Raw genomic sequence first — 22,581 nt, forward strand, 5'->3', positions numbered from 1 at the left:
TTTAGGTTACACAGCAGGGGGGGGACACCAAAGGGCATGGAAGCAGTATCTTACACAAAAATAACACAACTCACTTCACATTAAAGAATCACCCCAAAAATTGCGGTCAAAAGCACTTTATTTCTGTAACTGCTTTAGGTTACATAGCAGGAAGGCACAACAGAGCAGGGAAGCAGTGTACTACACAAAAATAACACAACTCACTTAACATCAGAGAATCACACAAACACAATTGCTGTCAAAAACGGTGAAGTGGGTTGTATTATTTTTTGTAGTACATTGCTATCATGCCCTGTTGTGCCCTCCTACTGTGTAACCTAAAGCTGTTCAAGAAATAAAGTGTTTTTTGCCAGGAATTGTGTTTTTGTGATTCTCTGATGTTAAGTGAGTTGTGTTATTTTTGTGTAAGATAGTGCTGCCATGCCCTTTGGTGTTCCCCCCTGCTGTGTAACCTAAAGCTGTTCAAGAAATAAAGTGTTTTTGACAGGAATCGTGCTTTGTGATTCTCTGATGTTAAGTGAGTTGTGTTATTTTTCTGTGTGGGGGACTGCTGGTGTAATGTGTCATAATGCTTTGCCTACTTGTACTTTGGAAGGGAGAAAATAATTTTTTTAAAAACTTTATTTTGTGTTGTTCTTGTTTTATTCTTTGTTGTGCAGTTGGTTCCCATCATAGGGAACAATGGGGCTGGCTGGCCAGCCATCTCTGTAGGTGGTGGGGGAATTTGAGGGAGAGTGTCTGTGGTTCAGGTGCTCTTTCACAGGGACCAGCTGGCACTCAGAAGTGTGCCCACCATTGTGGCACCCCTGGGCTGTGCAGAATTGCCCAGGGAAAGAGAGTTTAGAAGTTCCCAGCATAGGGAACAAAGGGAGAGGGCTGGCCATTGCCAGCCTGTTCCTGGGGTTATGGGTGTGGGGCAGGTGGGGGTGGATTTGGATCTGTGAGGGGCTAATGTGGGGATTTGGGTCTGTGTGTGGCAGCTGGGGGGGAATTGGGTTTGTGTGGGGGCTGTAAGGGGTGGACTTTAGGGGCTGAGTGGACCTACTTGGGGAGGCCATGAAATGCCCCCCCCAAGTGGGAGCAGTCTGAGCCTTGGTGGGGGGTGGGAGGAAGGGTGGGAGAAGGGCCCCAGAGGGTTGGGGGGCATTTTGCATGCAAAATGCCACCCCTGGCAAGACAAGCCTCCCCCAGCTGTCAGTGGTAGAGAAAAGAGCACCTACTTGGGGAGGCCATGAAACGCCCCCCCCCCAAGTGGGAGCAGTCTGAGCCTTGGTGGGGGGTGGGAGGAAGGGTGGGAGAAGGGTCCCAGAGGGTAAGGGGGCATTTTGCATGCAAAATGCCACCCCTGGCAAAGGAAGCCTGCTTCTTCATTTTTCCCCATGGGAAATAATGAAGAAGATGAGCAGCAGCATGCTAACAATATGCTGCTCCTTCGCTTTCTTATGGGAGGATAGGGGGACCTGCTTTGGGGGGCCATAACATGGCCCCCCAAAGTCCAATCGGTCTGAAAGTTGGGGGGTTTGTAGAGAGGGGTTAGAGGAAGGTCCCCACCAATTTTGGGCTGATTCGGTGGGAAAATGCCTCCCCCAGATGTCCGGGAAGACGCCGGAGGCATTTTCCCATTGAAAAAGCCTAAAGCCGAAAGCCAAAAGTAAGCCGAAAGCCGAAACGGCTGGCCGTTTCGGCTTTCGGCTTATATGAAAGAGAATCCTCTTTCGGCTTTCTGCTTTCGGCTTTAGCCGAAAATTTTTGGCTTGCGCACCCCTAATAAGCACCAAAGGCAGGAACTGAGCCTGAGGGTGGGAAAGCACCTCATGCCATCAAGAGTTTCAGGACCATCCACGGCAAGCCTGTGCCTATTCAGTTCCGATGTGAGACGGCACAGAAAACACGATGATGAGCGATGAAAATGTCTGTTGGAGCTGTTTATAAAGTTCTTTTCATTACCTCTCAAAAAGGCTGTTGTAGTTCAGAAAAAGTGCAGAAGAGGATTACCAAAACGGTAAGTGGGTTGGCGCTCCTTCCCTAAAAGAAAGGCCAAGGATTTGGATGCTTTTTAGTACAGAGAAAAGTTGACTAAACGGGGAGCGAGAGAGAGGTTTATAGCATCATGTATGGGTTGGGAAAAGTGGATAGAGAGAACTTGGAGGCACTCAGTTAAGTTGATGGGCAGCAGAATCAAGAGAGGCAAAAGGAAGTTTTCACTCAAGAGTGATTTGTGTAATTTACTGTCATGGTTTGTAGTAATTAATTAGATTAGATGAATTGGCTTAGAGACAAGCTCATGGTTTTTAGCCAAGCCGTCCAGCTATGGTTTTTAGCCGTGATGATGGGACTTCTGTTTTTCAGAAGCCAGAACCACCTGAACGCCAGTGCCGAGGGGTCATCACTGGGTTTCTTTGGCCTCCATGCCCTGCTTTTAGGACTTCTAGGAGCACGTGGCTGACCACTGTGTGAAACAGCACGGCTGCTCTGAATATGTTCTTGCAGCTTCAAAAACGGTACTGAATCCAGCAGCTCTCTACAAGCACGTGCAGGGCTTTTTTTCAGCTGGAACATGGTGGAACGGCATTCCGGCACCTCTTGAAAATGGTCACATGGCTGGTGGCCCCGCCCCCTGATCTCCAGACAGAGGGGAGTTGAGATTGCCCTCCGCACCGTGGCACGGAGGGCGATCTAAACTCCCTTCTGTCTAGAGATCAGGGGGTGGGGCCACTGGCCATGTGACCATTTTTGCTGAGGGCGATTTAAACTTTTAAAAACTCCCCCCTTGTTCCAGCTGACCCAAAGTGATGTCATTGCACGGTTCTGGAAGCGTGCGTGTACACGTGGTACCAGGGGCACCACCTCCCGCCAGGAGTTCCCCCCTGTGCTAGCAACCCACTGAGTTCCACCACCTCTTTTCCCAGAAAAAAAGCCCTGAGCGTGTGAATGCCACTGCTGTTATAATCTAGAGGTTCACTTGTTATTTTTCTTTACAAATAAGTTTATAAGCAGCTGGAAGCTTATGCTCTAGCACATCGTTTGAGCTTTGCCCTCTGCTTGGCAAAGCACAAAGATATTTTATACACTTTTAAGAGCCAACATGGCTCTTTAGAACCTGAACACTGAAATGCTCGGCTTTAAACTGGCCAAAATAGAAATGGTTTTCGTTTTTGCACTGAACACATCACAGATTGTGAGCTGACAGCTGAAATTCATAATGTTAAAGAAATGTAGAACAGATTACAAGTGGGAAAAGGAAATATCACCCATATTAGATACTGACACTTAGGAAGGTTCTCTGTCTTTTTTAAAAGTAAGAAGCCATCTATCACAAACCAAATAAAGACATAGAATTGTATTCAACTGGTTTTCCACTGGTAAAAAAGGAAGGAGGGGTTACATTTGATCACCAAAAAAGGTATGCTGGGACTTACGGAATTTGCATGTACAGACCTCTGCTGGGGTGTCAAGGCAAGAGACTAACAGAGGTGCTTTGCCACACTCAGATAACCATTTTCAGATCTATTAAAACTACCACCTGATTCCAGCCAATGCAGCAAAGATCAGGCTGAAAAGGACACAAAGCTTACTGCAAATCTAGTTTGAACAAATCAGTCTGATTATATGAACTTAGTCTTTGATATAAATTAAACCACACTATAACCATATTTGCTTGAAAGCAAATCTCATTTATTTCAGCGAAACTTACTTCTAAGAAAATATGCTTAAGATTGCATTCATGGGTTCTGAGCCTAAGTCTCTTTCAAAAATAAGTTCCAATGAGTTCAATTGAGCTTAATTCCACTAAATTTTTGCATCATTTCTTACACCTGAATGGGAAAAAAATGCTAAAAGAGCTGTGATCTGATATCTTAATTTTAATTTTTTAATTCATGACCTGCCACTGGGAGCTGCAAATGAGATCAGAACAGTTTGAGGAAGGAGAATTTAACCCGTTCCCTGCACTGCGTACCTGATCTAAATTGTGCCCCTGAATCTACTATTAGCCCCACTCGAGTAAGAGGGAAGGCAACCACATCTTTAGAAGTCATACAAGTAAACATGAGGAAGATCTAGCACCTACACACTCTTAACCCCAGGAGACTGTTGCTTGGAGACATTAGCTCCCGGTTCTTAGCATCATGATGTGTTTCATGGTAATAATGTGTACTGAATAATGTGTACTGTCTGTGGCAATGTCAGCTAGGTGAGGGGCGTGCAGAGCATAGGCCATTGATGGTGAGACCTCCCAGCTTGGGTTTGGTGGTCCGGGACCAACCAGGGGGCTAGGATGGCTGCCCAGCACGGCAGCAACCAGGTTAATCCCAGAGAACCTCGGGTCTTACTCCATCGCAGTGGCAGGAGCCAGGTGTCCGCAGTTCACAGCCAATCCATCAGATGCTGGGCCTTCCAAGTAATGCAAGGGGTACACTCAGGACCAGCCTGGGGCTTATGTTTCTCCATTACAGGGGCTGCAGCAATGGCAGAGGTAGGCTGGCTGGCAAGCCAATGGCCCAGTGGACACTATGCAGGACCGCTGAGGAACGCTGGAGGTGGGGCCAGCTGGCAAGTTGGTGGCATGGTGGACACAGTGTGGCATCGAAATGACAAATGTGGGTGCTTGTGACCTGGGTGGTCAATGCCTGATTGCCCACGGGTTTTGTGTACCGGTCATCCTGTAGGGGGCCAGGGAGGAATTGCAGATTGGCTGCAGCTCTGGGGTTTTTTTTGTCACCTTCCGCTGGACATCTGGGCAAGGACTGCCTAGGGTGGCAGAGGACTCCAACTTTGCTACACCTGATGGAGATGAGCGACATGCCCACCTCTTGTGGTAGTTTTTGAGGCAATGGGCAGGATCGTTTGGGGTGAGTTGTGCTGATGGGGTGCCTCACCCTCCCCTTTCAGGGTCCCCTTAAGGGATCTGGGGAAAGCAGAAGGGTGTGTGCCTGGACACACTGCAGTCTTCACCCTGGGTATCTGGGACCACTTAGGCTTGGACAGGTGTACACCCCCAGCATCCCACAGTACCCAGCAGACATGCTGGGGAAGTGTCCATCAAACAGCAAGGGACCATTCAGTGCAGTAGACCCATTGTCCTATGCCTTACCAATGTTCCAGTGGCTGTAATCAATAACGTTCTGTCCTGTTTTTCACCCAGAAGTCATGTGCTATATTCATTGCCCAGGGCATCAACCTCACCTCACCTATACAATTTCAGTTTCTGAGCACAGACATTTCACCCATCATTATGGGATAAAACTACTAGACTCTTTTCCATGGGTTGGTGCAAAATTTGTTGAGATAATGTACTTGAAGCTCATTGAGAATTTCGAAAACACACAAAGACACATTATTTCTATGCATGCCATTAAAGAGGAAGGAAGCCCGCTAATGATTCCACTTGTAACCCAGGTTGCAGATCATGCTAGTATTGGCAACATAAAAGATTTAAAACTATCTGAGGATGTCCAAGTTCCAAGAACGGCAAACTTGGATGATGGGAAATAAAGGGAGAGGGAGGGGCCATGGCTCAGCGGCAAAGCATCTGCTTTGTAGGCAAAAGGTCCCAGGTTCAATCCTTGGCATCTCCATCTAAAAGGATGAGGTGGTAGGTGACGTGACAGACCTCCACCTGAGACCAAGGACAGCCACTCTGAGTAGGCAGTAATGAACTTGATTGGCAGCGGTCTGATTTAGCATAAGGCAACATCACTTGTTCATGAGAAGGAAGACTTGGAGTGCGGTAAAATACAAGATGCCTGTTCAGTGCAAAGCAGTGCTAGGAGGCTGGCAAAATATTTGTAGCTGCTGCTAACTGTAAGTGCTTTCCAGCTGACACGACTTCTGTGCAACCGCGCACACTGTCTGCAGCACAGCTGTTTCACAGACACATGCCTGCCTCCGCTGACTCTGAGCAGTCTTCCCAACAAAACCGACCTCCTCCCCAAAGGAAATGAAAGCTATAAAACTCCATCGTGTCTGAGTGTCAAGATGAATGATTATTACTCCCACTCTAGGACTGTCACGGCTCTCCATCCAGAATTCAATCATATGATGCAGACAGACTTAATGGCTTAATTTTAATCCCCACCCACCCACCTGTATTTTAAGTGAAAATTTCTCTCAAAATCCCCTTCTGCTTTCCACCCACTTTCTGCTTTTTATTGCACGAAATTTCACTTGGTGAGGGTTTTTTTTTAAGAACTGATAACTTTATTTTTTCCAATGTTATTCTGGAACTAATTGCTATAAGGCACCTGGCAAAGATCTGAAGTACTAGCTGCACATTACAGAAGTTTTAAATACGTTGGCTTTAGTGCTCCTTCTCTCCACTCGGCAAATGCAAACAAAGGGAGATGTAGCTCAGGTCAGTTTTGCACATAACGTAATTAAATCTCGATCATGCTCTTTTCTACAGTTTATCTTCCATTAATGGTACAAAGCAATCCATACAGCAGATATTTCATTTCAGATCGCCACAGAACAGTGCCAGTAAACATATTTGATATAAGAACTTATTTTCTTAGTATTTGGAGCCCAGTAACTTCTTTTATTCTTGGTTTCTATCAATCCCTCTCGTACCAAAAATCCAATGGTCTTTTGCCAATCAATACAGCAATTAAAGGGCCATCCATAGACTAAGTAGGATTTTCAGGTCTGCTGCAGAACAATATTACTTGGTTTTAAAAAATGAAGTGGAGATTTTAAAAAAATCTTTTAAATATCCTTTTGAATTCTACTGTATAAAAAGAATGTTAGGAACGGCTAAAAGCCCCGAGAATCAGGAAAAGAGTGTCTGAGCAAATTTTTAAGCTATCATTTGGGAGACAGTTGACAGTTAAAAAATGGCATTTGTTTAAAAAAAAACTGCAGTCAGCTGTTCAGAACTGTTGCTGAGTTTGTGAGAATGATCGGTTACAGACTGAACCTGAGAGCATGTTCTAAAACTGAAGGGACGATATAGCTGTGAAGTGATCTAAAGCAGGAAGTAAGCCACAGGGGGAAATGAAAAATTATGTAATCAGATAAAAGGAGTGGGAGAGAAATTATAAAAAGGAATAAAGATTAAAAGCTATGAGCTAGATCCAGCCAGCTTTTCTGGTAGTGGAAAAGGGAGAGCGTGAGAAAGGTGGGGTGTGTCAATAAAATAAATTAAAAAATAAATGCTCTGGCAATTGTGGGACTTGCAGGACAAATGCATAGGTGATGTTTAGTAAGTAGAAGAGCTGGATAACATTGAGTGAAAACGCTTGCTGGATCCAATGCACTGTACAACAGAAGGAATGTAGAAAAAGAGAACAATAAATCACAGTTAGAAAACAGGAGTAAGCAGTGATTGTATCAAGCATAAAATGGTGTTCACATATCAGCCCTAGAAGGCAGCAATATATGGAAAATGCACTAACTGGTGATGGTGGGAAACCACTTAACATTCAGTTACCAGACACTAGTAACCATCCAATAAAAACTCACATAAACATCTATGAGAATAATTTGGTGGTGGGGAAACCTCACGAAAAAAATCGGTAAACAATCCATCGAAGAAGAAGCAAATGTGCTTTCAGAGAGAAAGAAAAAGCCAGGGACAAAGAGCAGGGACAGCCACGATGAGAAAAGCTAACAGCTCAATCCTAAGATTGGGGTGCCAACACGACACCCAGGCTGTAACTGCACTAGCACAGCCGGTTGTCATCCTATATTCTCACAGCAAAGAAATGCCAACAAAGAACAAGGAGCTGAGAATCCAGCAATCGTGACACCTCCCATACCCACCAATCATGGAACGGCGTACCAACCACACACACATGCCAGCTGTATATCGAAGCTGCCAAACCAACACAAGACGATGCTGCCACACCTCTCTGATGTCAATCCACAGCCTGCATGCATTCACAGAACACAACAAGAAAAAAATGGCAATATAGCACCCTCTGCTTCAGGAAAGACCATGGCTTGCCTAGTAGGAGAAGGAAGCAACGATGTTCTAAACAGGCCACCTCTACTTTGGGGGGCCCTCCAAAAATGGACCAAAAGAGGGGGGAAATGAATGTCCAAATATGAACTGAATATACTCCAGGAGTAATATTCAGAACAATTAAGGGTCTTTCGCATAGTCTTCTTAATTGGAAAGTAAAAATATATGAGGCTATGTTAGTATGGGCCATTTCCCCACGACTTACCGGCCTCTGGAACATTGCGCAAAACACGCAGAAGATAGCGTCTTCTCACGTGAAATTGTGCCAGGAAGACCGATGTAGCGCAAAACCCCCAGATGATAGCGCCTTCCTGGCGTGATTTCGTGCGAGAAGACGCTATCTTCCGTGTTTTGCACAACATTCCAGAAGCCGGTAAGTCGTGTGGAAACGGCCATGGTTGTCTATTGTAATAGAGGATGCAACATCCTTTATCTTTGTAACCCCCTTTGTAACCCCCTTCATTATGGTATGTCATGTCCTAGATTCTAGGAAATGAGGATACCGTCTGTTTATTTCTGCAGCACACTACGCATTCGCTCTTATAGTTTTCATTTATAAGAAAGGAAGGTAAAAATACACCATTTGTTGAATAGATGATTATTCGAAATCAGCCCCGGGAGGCAATCTCAGAAGTACTTCTCTCTTGTCAAGGACACAGCAGCAGTAGATCCAAAGCTTCCTTTAGAGTTGCCGTCATTGATCTCGTACCCCCTGCCGTAAAGAACCAGGGCCTTATGATGAAACTAAGACATGACATGCTGGTTGTGTGTTATCTTTTCCTCATACTTAAAAAAAAAAAGGAGCTGCAGGAAGATCCAATCTTTCACAAACATTCTTGATGGGCTGTCACGGGTCTCCTACTCAAAACTGCAGGCTCACACTTTAAAAGAAAAAGGGATCCTCGGTTGAGGAGGGCACAGGCATGCCCTCCTCCCAAATTCACTTCGACTCTGCAAGTCTTTTTGTCCTTTGCCAAGCTCAGCTGACCTCCGTTGGGCAAACAGTATTTGGGGAGGAAAAATGGCAGGCAGTCACATTGTGGACAACGGCTGAACACCTCTCACTTATGTACCCTTTTAGACACCACATTAGAGCCTCCCTAAGGTAAACCAAACCAGTGTAGCCACCCCAGGCCCTGTGCTTTGGGGACCCTCACACTCAAGATGCTTAAACTCTGCAGGATCCGCTGGCCAGTTGACAAGCAGTGGTGGTTTGGAACCGGCAGTGCAACCATGCACACTGGCAGTGCCAAGCCATCTCCACCGACAAGGTGATCAATGGTGGCTTGAGACTTAAAGGGAACTGCATGCACTTTCAACCGCCAGCCACTGCTGATCATGTGGCTGGCAAGGTGTTTGTGGAGCCTGCAAACCCCACCAGATGTGGAAGACCTGGGGTGATGGGGCAGGTGGAATGAGCTTATTCTGAGCTCTTCATGTGCCCTGCAGTGGCCATGCTCCCTGCCCTCTCTTTCAACCTAATGTGGGTTCAGGCCTGTGTTTAAATACATGCAACTGCCACCTTCATAGTTGTTTAGCCCTTAGGGCCAAATGAAACAATACTGTGTCCCCAGTCTGCCCTGGGAATGCAATACCATTTTAGATGTTAGTTTTTACTTTCAAGAAGTTGTAGGGGCCTGATGTTGCTGAAACCACAGGGGGATGGGGGGCTCCTGCCTCCCTCAAGCCAAAACTCTTGGTATCTTCAAGACTCAGTGTTACAGTTGACACTCTGCTTGTTTTCTGATCTGATGAGTCTTTTGTTTCTTGCTAGTTGGTTTTTAGATTGCTGTACTATATTATCGAAAACAACAATAAAAAGAGAATTTCTCTTGGGGTACCTGTCATCGCTTCCCATCTGCTATTAGAAATAACTAAGCTGGATTTATCCTATAGTAGAATCTTGCTTGCAACCTGCGGATTCAAAAATCTGCGGGTAAAATATTGCAAAGGCCTCGAGCTTTAGACCTTCTCTACCCTTTGCATTCTAAAATGCCTTCTCTGGCTTTCCCATCTTCACCTACTTACCAACTGTGTAATTCAGCAAAGGCAGCTTTGATCTTCTTTACTGAATTATCTACTTCCTCCTTAATCATCATCCGGTACCTTGTTAGTGAAACAGTGCAGCGTTGGAGATCTTTTACTGATTTTTCAATATTTGGACCTATAAAAACAATCAAGCATCCAAGCATGATTAGCTGTTGAATGTAAGCTGAAAGCAAAGAGGTCTGTACACAGTCAGGAAGCAAAATGAGTCCGTAAGAGGAAAAAAATGTTACATTTAAAAAATACAATCTGCCCATTTTTCAAGCTCTTCTTCAGAGACAAATAAAACAAATCGTTCAACTCTTTCCAAGCTAGCATGCCAAAGCTCTTCTGAACTTTCTTAATCAGCAGAGAAACTGAGAATAAATTGACTCTGATGAGCAAATATTGCTTTCTTGATGGGTAGATCAGTCCTAAATATTTCATGATGGAGTTCATGGCTGCGACATTAGACTAAATCCCCTGCAGTATTCGACTGTGATTTACAAGACTGTGCTGGTGTTACAACAGTCCGTACCAGCGTCCCTGGTATAATATGCATTTGTTTGCTGTTTTGGCTAGAAACGTGCATTTGTGTATGCAGTCAGGCACCCTTGGTAAACAGAGACATTGTACAGAAACGTCTTTTTTCAGCCAGATAAACAGGCCCTCCTAAAGGTGGTAGTAGGCAAAGCACAGCTTTGGGGCTACTGGTTGACATAGGTGGAGAAGTTGTGGGGAAGCACCTTGCTGCACTGGATCCCCTGGGCCAGATGGGGTATACCCAAGAGTGCTTAAAGAATGGTCAAAAGAGCTTGCAGATGATTTGTCAATCATCTTCCAGCCCCTCTTAGAGGACAGGTGATGTGCCAAAAGACTGGAGGAGGGGAAATGTCATCCCAATTTCCAAGGAAGGAAAGAAGGACAATCCTGGGAGCTACAAGCCAGCCAGCCTGATCTCTGTCCCAGGAAAGATGTTGGAACAGATATTCTGATGGGTAAACTGGTGGACTGTGGGCTAGACTCTAGGATGGTTAGATGGATAGGGAACTGGTTGGATAACGGTAAAGGTAAAGGTAGTTCCCTGTGCAAGCACCGAGTCATTACTGACCCATGGGGGGATGTTGCATCACGACATTTTCTTGGCAGACTTTTTATGGGATGGTTTGCCATTGCCTTCCCCAGTACCTAGGAAACTGAGTACTCATTTTACCGACCTCAGAAGGATGGAAGGCTGAATCAACCTTGAACCGGCTACCTGAATCCAGCTTCTGCCGGGATCAAACTCAGGTCGTGAGCAGAGCTTGGAATGCAGCACTGCAGCTTACCACTCTGCATCACGGAGCTCAATAACTGGTTGGATGACTGCACCTAAAAAGTGGTTGTCAATGACGTCACATCTGATTGGATGAAGGTGTCCAGTGATTCTATGACTCTATGACATGTCACCCATGAATTTTCACTACAATGATACGGACTGGTTTAGGGGAAGTTCTGCCTTTCCCCCATGTTTTTGTTGTATGGAAAGATCACAGAATGACTAATTTTTCTAGGTGTAAGCAAAATGAACTCTGTTGCCAATTAAAGTTTTCTAATAAATAAGATATCTGGAAAACCGTACACTCACATGAGCTGCACACATGAAGGTATACCTAAGTCTTTTATATCTACCTATATGTCTGTTCTTATGCATAAAACATAATGAGTGAACCAGGCTTCCCATTACACAATAGGCATACCTTCCTAAATAGATCCAGAGGAGTTAGCCGTGTTAGTCTGTAGTAGCAAAACAGTAAAGAGTCCAGTAGCACCTTTAAGACTAACCAATTTTTACTGAAGCATAAGCTTTCCAGAACCACCTGACATAGCATAAGCTTTCGAGATGCATCTGACATGTGAGAACTGCCGTTCTCTTCGTCAGATGCATCTGACATGCATCTGATGAAGAGAGTGGTGGTTCTCGAAAGCTTATGCTACAGTAAAGTTTAGTCTTAAAGGTGCTACTGGACTCTTTACTATTTTCCTAAATAGAGATTTCTTTATAGGAAATTGTAAGACAGGAATCAGTCCTGAGGAACATGCTATTGGGGCAAGTCCACAATGATGGGTTTTGAAAAGCCTGGTGACTGGAAAGTGCTATTTGCCCTCAGGATTATATTACCTATTTACCACGACAAGCTGGGGGGACTGCAAGGAACTGTAGAAGCAAGGATCAGTTTGAGAATCCCCCCACCTCCAGAGTTCCCCCTCCAGGGTTCCATCAGCGATCCCTTCTTTGGACGCAATGCTTTAAATGTTTTTTTAAGTCTGTGTTTTTAGCTCTAATTTTACTGTTTTAATGATGTGTTGTTGTTTATGGTTCTGGTTGGTTTTAATTATTTTAAAATGTTATTTTATTATATAGTTTTTATTTGTTAAGCTGTGTTGGTGGCCTTTAAGAGGGCAGAATTTTAAATAATAAATTTAAAAAAGACATCAGTTCTTCGGCTCACTTTCCCTCTCCCCCTTTCCCTTTGGCAATCAGTCCTCCCTGCGCCTCACTAGGTACTTGACCGTTAGAAACAGTGGTACATAATTCCCCAACATTTGCCTTTACAAAGTAAACAAGAATAGCATTTGAAAGAGCAGCTTCTCTTAAAAGACTGCAAGACCGGCAAGGCTATGCAACATTTACGGTCAGTAATACTAATAAATGTTTTGGAAAACAGTGTTGTCTGTGCATTAGACTGCATTAGACAGAAAACAAATCCCATTTACCTCTTTTCTTGCATGAATCTTCTTGTTTCATTTCAGGACGGGATGCAGATAAAGGTGACTTAATAGTGGATGTTTTTGACTTCAGCCTGCCAGAATTGCACGGAGGTTGAGAGGACTGTACAGATGTATCTGGGGGCTCCATACTATTGACATACTCCAGATTGGCCTCTAGAGGTATTTTCTTGAGTTCTGCCTTTTGTCCTGGGTGTGTGTGGGGTGGGGGGGGAAACACAATAAAGACTGTCAACTACTGACGGGATAGGAAGAACCATAATAGAATCACGGTTATTAGTTTAAGAAATTAAAATGAATGGTTGTTTCTCAGGAAAAGAAATACTAAAGGCCAAAGCGAAAAGAATCGCAAAATGTCCATGATTAAACATTGGTTTCTGTTATTTTACAACAGCCTAAAAGAAAGATGAAAACTGACACTTCCGTAGTGAGGTGATTAGGCCTATATCATCCAGGAAATTAAAACTGCATTAGTTTTTCAGCAGTCAGGAAGAGCCTGTGGAATCCAAGACAACAAAATAGGAAAGATTTTATTTTTAGGGCTTTTCCAGCCCTGGCCTACAGTTATGATACCCCATGCCTATGCATTGAACTGAGTGTGTCTATGCATATGTCTATACTGATATGATATGTATATAATTTATATAAAATTATGTATTTCTGGAAAAACAGCATTCCTGCATCTATTTTTTTTCCTGATTCTCATATCCAGCCCTGCCAGTAATAGCCACAGTGATGCTGCATAGGAAAGGGAAAATGGCAGCATAATGGGAGTGCTGTGGGTTGTGGGCTAAAGCTGATCTAGAATTTATTTACTTCATTTATACTCTATCTTTCTACCCAAATCATCTTACATAGTTTTCCACTTCTCCGTTTTATCCTCACTACAACCCTGTGAGGTAGGTTAGGGCTTAGAGTATGTCACTGGCCTCAGGTCCCTCAGCTCTCCATGGCAAGTGGGAATTTGAACCTGGGCCTCTCACATCTTAATCTAATACTCTAACCACTTTACAACGCTGACTCTCAACAAATAAAATTGGTGTTCAACCCGCACGAGGCAGGCTTGTAATCTGTTCATTTTTGTCCCAGTTTTCTATCCAACAGGACCCAAAGTGATTTAGAACATTCTCCCCTTCTCCATTTACCTCACAACAACCCTGAGAGGTAAGTTAGTCTGAGAATATGTGACTGGCCCAAGGTCACCCAGCAAGTTTTCACGGCAGAGAGGGGATTCGAACCTGGGTTCTCGGATCTTATTTTGACATTCTGCACCATGCTGTCTTCTTTTTTCCAAGTTCCCCAGCAAGTGTCCCCGTGACACTGAGAGATCCCCGTGACACTAAGAGCGGAACTACAAGTGACAAAAGGCACAGATTGGACACTTGTCAGCTTCTCTCAAGTTTTGATGGGAAATGTAGGCATCCTAGTCATGCAGCTTCTCTCTCTGTCTACTGTCCAATGGACTTTTCAACTGTCATTTGTCCAACATTCCGCCAAGCTGCCTACATTTCCCATTAAAACTTGAGGGAAACTGACAAGTGTCCAATCTGTGCCTTTTGTCACTTGTGGTTCTGCTCTGAGAGATCTCTGTCTTTTGGTGCTACACCTCTGAAGATGCCAGCCACAGCTGCTGGTGAAACGTCAGGAACTACAATGCCAAGACCACGGCAATACAGCCCGGAAAACCCACAACAACCATCTTCCCCAGCAAATTCAAATTAAACTTTGAAGTTTGCCTGACAGCCAAGCTACAAGTGACGAATGACACTTGCCTGGCAAGTGAACAGACTCACGTGTATTCCTCCCTGTTCACTTGCCATTCACTTGATCAAGTGGAGCGCAAGTGAATGGCAAGTGAACAGGGAGGAATACAAGTGAGGGCCAAGCTACACATGACGAATGACACTTGAACGGCAAGTGGATTGAGTGGAGGGCAAGTGAACAGGGAGAAATACACTTGCTGTTCAAGTGTCATTCGTCATGTGTAGCTTGGCCCTGAGTCTGTTCACTTGCCAGGCAAGTGTCATTCGTCACTTGTAGCTTGGCTCTGAGACTTCATAGGAACTGTGCCAGCAAACCATGCATAAAAACCAAAGACCCTAGAGATGCTTTCAGTTTTACAATTATCTAAATGAAAATCAATCGTTGGTGTAAAAAGCACTGGAAAAGTACATTTTAGGGTCTTTCTCATGAATGGCTTTAACATATTCTGAGATGTTGATCTCCAGTGTATTAAAGGCTGAGCTTCTATCAGTTGATAACGGGCCGAGTTCAAAACATCTTTCTCCGAATCCCAAGCTGCCAGATGCTGTGCACTGCTGGTTTTATCTGTTTCAACACCTTGCTATTTTCAAACTCCCGAAAGGAGAGACAGCTGATGTAAGACAGAATCCCTTTCTTAGGTAATCTATCTAGAAAGGTCAGCTAGAAGTTGGGAATATTGCCGATTGCCTTTTATGAAAAAGCAAACACAAACTTAAACAAAAGGTGGCTTTAGAAGTTGCTTGGAAATTCTTCTGGGGAAATTCAGGTTAAAGTTTGCGTGTTTGCTTTTCACAGAAAGCAATCGGCAACGTTTCTAACTGCTCGCTACAGCTTGTGAACCGCTGGTTTGGTATAGAGAACAAAAATACACTTGGTATCAACACAGAAATGGAGCTGTAAAGATCATCATGAGTGACTGAGACAATCAGTGGATGCCCTTCCCCATGTGACTGCTCTTCTGAAGTTAAGCAAAAAGATGACACAAAGACCGCCTTTTCTGTGATGATGCCCAGATTATGGACCTCCCTCCTGGAAGAGGTCCACCTGCTGCCTTCTTTAGGATCTTTTCAGGACCAGGTGAAGATGGTCCTGCCCCCCGAACCCCCTTTTTATTTTTTGCATCACCCTGACCTGTTTGCTTCATTGCTCTATTTTCATGACAACCTGTTGCTCTCCATTTATTCTTGCATACTGGGGTAACCCATCCCCAGTAACTGTACTGACAGTGGCAAACAAGACCATTCTGCTTGGCGTCCAAGGCTCAAGGACAATTATAACCAATTGTACTCCCAGTGCCTGTAACCAAGGCACTGGGAGTACAGCTGGGGCCACTGATGCCGAAGAAGGCAACAGGCATGGCTTGTGCCCTCCATCACCTTCAGACCTGCACAGTCACCACCACTGGTTTACAGCCCCTCATACCAGGTTGCCAGCACACCAGTGTCTTTGTATGTAGAACATGCATTTTTTTTCAGCACTCATTCCCAAAAAGATTATCTGCCCCTTCTGCTTTTATGGTTTGATAATTCTCTCTGCAAACTTGTTTTCGAAGGACTCAAGATGCCAGCATATTTATATATATACTAGCAACCAAGCCTGTTTTTTAAAAAACTGGGCTCTAGAAAATGACCTGCTGCAGAGCACAGAAGCACTCCAGGGCTTGTGGCGATGCTCCCGCAGTGCTCCTGTATGAGGCCAAAGCAGGCCCATTTGGGACCGAAATCGGGCCAGTGTGGAGCGCAGGAGCACTCCAGGGCCCGTTGGTAGGGTCTTGCTGAGGCCCGGGACAGCATGTCAGGCCTCCCCAGTGCCCCCGCGGCCACAGCACTGTGACCCTCCTGAGGCCCCGAGGAGGCTGCTGCAGCGACGGAGAAGGGTGCGGCCCTCCCCACCCCCTCTAAGCAAGTTATATTGGTGACAATTCTTTATCCTCGCTCAGGCCCAGAGTGCACCTGTGTGGGGATAAAAAGAGAGTCATTGCCAATAGTGAGTCGTCGCCAATATGGCTTGCTTTTTATATAGTAGGAGATATATTTACAAAGCAGCAAAACAATATTAGATATTGGATCTTTGTTTGTCATGTGGAATGGCTGACTACTGGTAAGCTGCAATAAGATTATTTCCACAAGGGTGTGAGTTTTTTTTTCCTTTCGGGACAGTATTTCTTTATTACACCAGAGTTATGCATAGCTGTTACATTCTGTTAGGATAATATAAGTCAGTTGGCATCTCTTTCAAAGTCTTCAAAAATCAAGGAAATTGGTTCCAGGGCTGGGATTTATTCAACATAAACCTTCGAAGACAATTTTGTCTAGAATGTCTCCAGTCATGAAAAAAGAGGGTTTTACTTCGTAGCATGCTTATGATTTAGTGACAGGAACAATGGAGAGACTGATCTAGTGCCTCCAACAGTTTAGCAACTTCACATGTGCAAAGAAATGTGCATAGAAATCTTGGGAGTATACTTGCATGAAAATTGTCTGTTTACACACATTTTAGTCCACCTTCTACAAACCCCCAGGGTAGGTATGTACTGCCAGCATGATTAAAGATGAGGAATCTACCCTCTTTGTATATGATTGACATAGTGAGGAAGATAGGATATGATTGGATTTTCATTCCTCCAAAGAACTTAAAGAGACCACTCAGAAATACACAGTTCTCCTCTCCTGATTTTATCCTCACAACAACCTTATGAGGTAGGGTAGGTGGAAAGAGTGTGACTGACCAAAGGTGTGAAGCGAGCTTTATTGCAGTGCCATCCTATGAATAGTAAATGCAGTCTAAGCCAGTTGAAATCAATGGGCTTTGACCGGAGTAACTCTTCATAGGATTGCGCTGTAAATACTATGCCACACTGGCTCCACACTTCCAAGCTAATAGCACAAATGGTGGTCTCTGTCCTGGCAGTCATCAATCATCAGGGTGATCTCCAGAGGTCTGAATCAAAGCGAATCATAGAACAAATTGGGTGAGGTGGGCGGTGTGGGTGTGGCTAGGGATGGATATTTATTATTAACTTCATTTACTGTCCATCTTTCTCACTGAGAGTCCAGGCGAATTTCTGTCAAACAGCAAAGATCTCTAATAAGCAAAACAATGCAGTGGGGCTAGGATTACAGACTTGGAAAATAAATGCCAACCAAAAATTGCCTAAGGCAAGAAAATGGTTACTGCAGGCAAAAAATAATAAGCATTAGGTTGCCTTCAGCGCTAAAAAAATGTACCCTTAATCATACTAGGAATAAATATAAGAGTATTTTAGCAATTTGTAAAGTTCCTACTCACTTTCTGTCCAAGCAAGAAGCATATGTAGGAGGGGAAAGACATGTGGGAATCACGTCCCTTTCCCTCAAGGTAAAGGCCCTAACGATGGTTGAGGAAGCAAGCTACTTAATCTCTGATCACACAACACTGGAGCACATGTGCCTTTTTCTAAAATGCACTGACCTGTGATTTCTGGTTTTTCCGCTCTCATATCTTTGTGTTCCAAGCTCGTCTCGTCTTGAGGAACGACTTTTGATTTTTCACTGGTAGATTTTCTGGGAAACGTTTCCTTGTCAGAGCAATTCAGATGACAGCCACACAATTCTGGGGATTCCAGAGATAACTTCTCTGCCTCATCATCTTTATCTTTCGTATCTTTGCTGTAGTAATGCTGTTTAGATTTGCTTCTTTTCCGTTTGCTGTTCTGCATGGAAAAAAGATTTCAAGGACAGAGGGCATAATTCAGTATTGCACATCTTACAACAGGAATAATAAGCGCCACACTTTCATTTTCAAACTGTAGTATAAATACTATTAACTGTAATAACAACAACAACAACAACAGCAACAAGATTTGATCTATATACTGCCCTTCAGGACGACTTAACACCCACTCAGAGCAGTTTACAAAATATGTTATTATTTTCCCCACATCAACAAACTCCCTGTGAGATGGGTGGGGCTGAGAGAGCTCCGAGAAGCTGTGACTGACCCAAGGTTACCCAGCTGACTTCAAGCGGAGAAGTGGAGAATCAAACCTGGCTCTCCAGATTAGAGTCCTGCTGCTCTTAATTGACTGACCCAAGGTCACTCAGCTGGCTTCAAGCAGAGGAGTGGGGAATCAAACTCGGTTCTCCTGATTAGAGTCCTGCCGCTTTTAACCACTACACCAAACTGTACTAACATGTCTTAACTGTGCTATATTATATAATGGAGTCCATCTATGGAGTATAAAATATGAGACTCAAGTAGCAGTAAATATCAGGTACTTTATAGGAAGAAGCGCTGGCATTTTTAAAAAGAAACAATATATCAGGACTGCTGAGAGCAACCATGGGCCCCCAGAGAAAAATTCCAACTCCTCCCACCTATGACCCTAATCTAAAACAAATATCATAACAAAGAAAATCATGTGGCTTTCTATTATTGAGAATATAAGAACTAGCAACAAAGACCATTGTGTGAAAAAATACAACAGGGCCGATTCCAGATGGCCCTCTGCAATCCAAAACGTTGCGTGTTGTCGCGCGTCATCGCGCGGAAAACGCAAAATATCACGTTTTCTCGCACGAGTTTTGCGCGAGGTCGCGCAAAACTCGCGCGAGAAAACACGATATTTCACGTTTTCCGCGCGATGCAACGTTTCGGATTGCAGAGGGCCGTCTGGAATTGGCCCAGGTGCTAGAAAACTGTGATCAGTCTACACGGATATAAGTCCCATGTTATTCAATAGAGCTTACTCCAAGGAAACTGCCTTCACGATTGCAGCCAGGCTTCTTTAGGGAGGGGAGAATAAGCTCCACAGGATCTAGCGGGGACCTCCCCCCAGGCGAGCATGGACAGACATCCAGTGCTGCCGGGGCTTCCGCCTTCTCCTGCCAATTCAGAGGGCCCCTTCCTGGCAATGCACCTGTGCAAAGATTAATTTGTATTCTCGTTTTCTTCCCCTCAGCGCCCTCCCGCTCTGGCTTGGGGGGCTCTGCAAAGCACCTGCTTGCCACTGCGAGGGGGCCCGGCGAATCGATGCCCTGAGCATTCCTCCTGGTGGCAAGTGGGCGCTTCACAGCAGCTTAGAGGCCAGAGTGGGAGGGCACTGAGGGGAGGCACAGGAAGAAGTGCTTAGGCAGTCCTCCCCCCGGTGGCAAGCAGGAGCTGTGCAGAGGCCTCGAGGCCAGAGTCATCAACAGTGCGCCTGCGCGAGGATAAAAACTGAGTTGTTGCCAATATGGTTTGCCATTATATAGTAGGATTTTTCATTAAGTTGTAAACATTAAAAGGGACAGGATTATCAAAAGAATACATTTTCTTCAACTTGTGATTCACACAGTGCATATTGCAATGGAATAGGGTGCAAAACAAATAAAAAAGCAGCAATAAACAGAAACACTCCCCAGCCAAGGGAAGCAGCAAGAACACTGACATGCACTATCAGTGAAATATAGGTGAGACACAAGTTACCTGGGAACAAGCGACAGTGAATTAGTTTGCACCCGCTTCTCTCAAAAAGTACCGAACTACAAACATTCTTTTCAAACATTCCTACTGCCCAGAAACAAAACGTAACACAAAAAAAGCAAACTCACAACATAGGGATACTTAATGGAGGAAGGGGAGATGTGAAAAGTTGGTTTTATCAACCGAGGAGAGGAGGCAGGTGAGCCAAGTGTGTTGTCTTCCTGCGCTTGCACTAACTTTAGAAAGCAATTCTAGTCCTCAGATGCTGAAATCCAGCTGTCTCCGGCTCTCTCTTCCCATTCCATCTCAATCCCTCCTCTCCTGCCTCTTTTAAAAAGGGGGGGGGGCAGGATGGCAAGGGCAAGATGGGCGGCTGAAATTACCCCGGGGAATAATTTCCAGAACGGCCCAATCCATGCTTTTTTTCAGGCTGAAGTTACAAATCTTTAGCTGATCAAAGGGTACAGAACAGAACTGAATTGACCTTTGGGACCATTCCTAAGCAAGTATCCATTTTATTCCATAGGGCTTATCTCAAGTTTTCTGTTTCCCTCACATACAAGCTTTGAAAAAAATTAACAAATAATATTAAGTAATTACAAGGTATCATAGCCCCATAGCAGGGATTTTAATGGGAATTACAACTGCTTTTCTTCCTTACTAACAAGCATTTTTTCCATGTGTGTAGTAACCCCGTGGCACAGAGTGGTAAGCTGCAGTACTGCAGTCCAAGCTCTGCTTACGACCTGAGTTCGATCCCAGGGGAAGCTGGGTTCAGGTAGCTGGTTCAAGGTTGACTCAGCCTTCCATCCTTCCAAGGTCGGTAAAATGAGTACCCAGTTTCCTGGGGGTAAAGTGTAGATGAATAGGGTAGACAATGGCAAACCACCCCATAAAAAGTCTGCCAAGAAAATGTCGTGATGCGACATCCACCCATGGGTCAGTCATGACTCGGTGCTTGCACAGGGGACTACCTTTACCTTTTACCTAGTAATATCTGCAAGCTGAAAATCCACAGCATGCAGCTGATGAAATAAGATTCTAACCACGAAAGCTGGAACTACAATACATTTTTTAATGGTGGCACTAGATTCCTTTTTGGTTTTGCCGCAACAGACTAACATGGCTACTCCTCTGAAATGTCTTTTCTAATTATTCAGTTTGTGCCAAGATCTCACTAAGCCTTAAGGGTTTGTTTTCAGCACAGGCTGAGTTCTGGGAGAAAAATACATCTGGGCATGCACAGAATGCTTTTCCTTCAGCATTAAAAAAACATGGCAGTCTCCTGTCTACCAACACATTTTAATAAATCAGTAGCATATTTAAAGATGCAGAGGAGGCAGTCCAATCACTGTACAATATTTTTAAACCCTTCTGTAAAAATAAGGATAGGATAACTACATGCTTTTTATCTTTCATAAGAATAAGAGCCTTGCTGGATCTCACTAGATGCTTCTCTAGTCCAGTGTCCTATTTCCCACACCTGGCAGCTAGATACTTCCCGCTAGCAGGGAACAAAGGCAACAGCCACCCCGAACAGTTGCCCTCCAAGATTGGCATTCAAGCATATAATGCCCCTGAACGTGGTGTTTCTATTTGGTCATCATAGCTAACACAAATTATAGTCACATAGTCAAGCTAAAGTATTGCTTTGATATAAACTGGAAGGAAGGCATTCACCATTACACATTTGTAACCATAAAACTGATTGCAATCCATGGTAAGGGTAGGAGGAGGAGAGTCACCCATTCATTACTTTGATAAATTCTTGGGAAATGTTAACTTGCTACTTTCCGTTCTAGTGTTAAGTATGTTTTAATTTCCTGGCCGGGGAAAGGATGAGAAGGAACAAGGCTGAAAAAGGGCAAGGGGGACAAACACAGAAGAATTAGATGCCAGAGGGAGGGAGAGATGAAGGCGTACCCAGTTGGTCGATGGGCTTAGTCACATCTCGTGGTATGCAAATGTTAGCCTCAACCTTGTAGTTCGAAAAGTTTGCTGCCACAGAGACCTTGCTTTAAAAGTTGCTGCTAAAAAAGGACAGCAAACAATACTGGGAAGATCGATCTTCTGCTGTATGATCTACTCTGCTTTGCCTGCGCCCCTAGTGGCTGCAGTCTAGAACCCGGTAAAAATAAAATAAAACTGAAAGGTATGCACTGAAAGCAGGGTGATTCTAGCTTTATGGGGCCTCAAGCTGACTTTAGGCCCCAAGAATTTTGTTCCCTCCAGTCAGGGCCGGTGCGCCCATTGAGGCCAGGTAGGCGGTGACCTGAGGGCGCGAGGGCACCGGAGGGGTGCCGGAGGGGGTGTCAGGGGCGGAGGCGCGCGCCACAGAGCTGGCGAGGCTGGGCTGCAGCTGCTGCAGCCAGCCAGCCCTGTGCCGCTGCCGCCACACACCCCCAGCTGGGCACAGCTGCTGCCGGGGTGGCGTGCGGAGCGCGGAGCAGCCTGTACCCGCCACCCCAGCCATCCGCCGGCCAATGCCCCCGGCTTGTGCTGCATGATGACATCATTGAGGGCTGGCTGCAGGCACCAGAAACCCTGGCGCCGGCAGCGTCTCCAGTCCCTCTCTCTGTGTCCCTGACAGTATTTTGGCAATTTTGTTGTACTGAACTCTA

General features: G+C 44.8%; 1 protein-coding gene across 1 annotated transcript in view; it reads right to left on the bottom strand.

Annotated features, from left to right (window-relative positions):
- Positions 1-22,581, bottom strand: part of SPATS2L (spermatogenesis associated serine rich 2 like) — a 145,025-nt gene that overhangs the window by 23,744 nt on the left and 98,700 nt on the right. The window contains exons 5-7 of the mRNA XM_054972731.1: positions 17,969-18,209; positions 12,743-12,943; positions 9,989-10,124 (exon numbers count right to left, since the gene is read on the bottom strand). Coding sequence (XP_054828706.1) covers positions 9,989-10,124; positions 12,743-12,943; positions 17,969-18,209 — 578 coding nt within the window. The remainder of the gene's footprint in view (positions 1-9,988; positions 10,125-12,742; positions 12,944-17,968; positions 18,210-22,581) is intronic.

Source organism: Eublepharis macularius, chromosome 2 (assembly GCF_028583425.1).
Source record: "Eublepharis macularius isolate TG4126 chromosome 2, MPM_Emac_v1.0, whole genome shotgun sequence".
NCBI classification, from domain to species: Eukaryota; Metazoa; Chordata; class Lepidosauria; order Squamata; family Eublepharidae; genus Eublepharis; species Eublepharis macularius.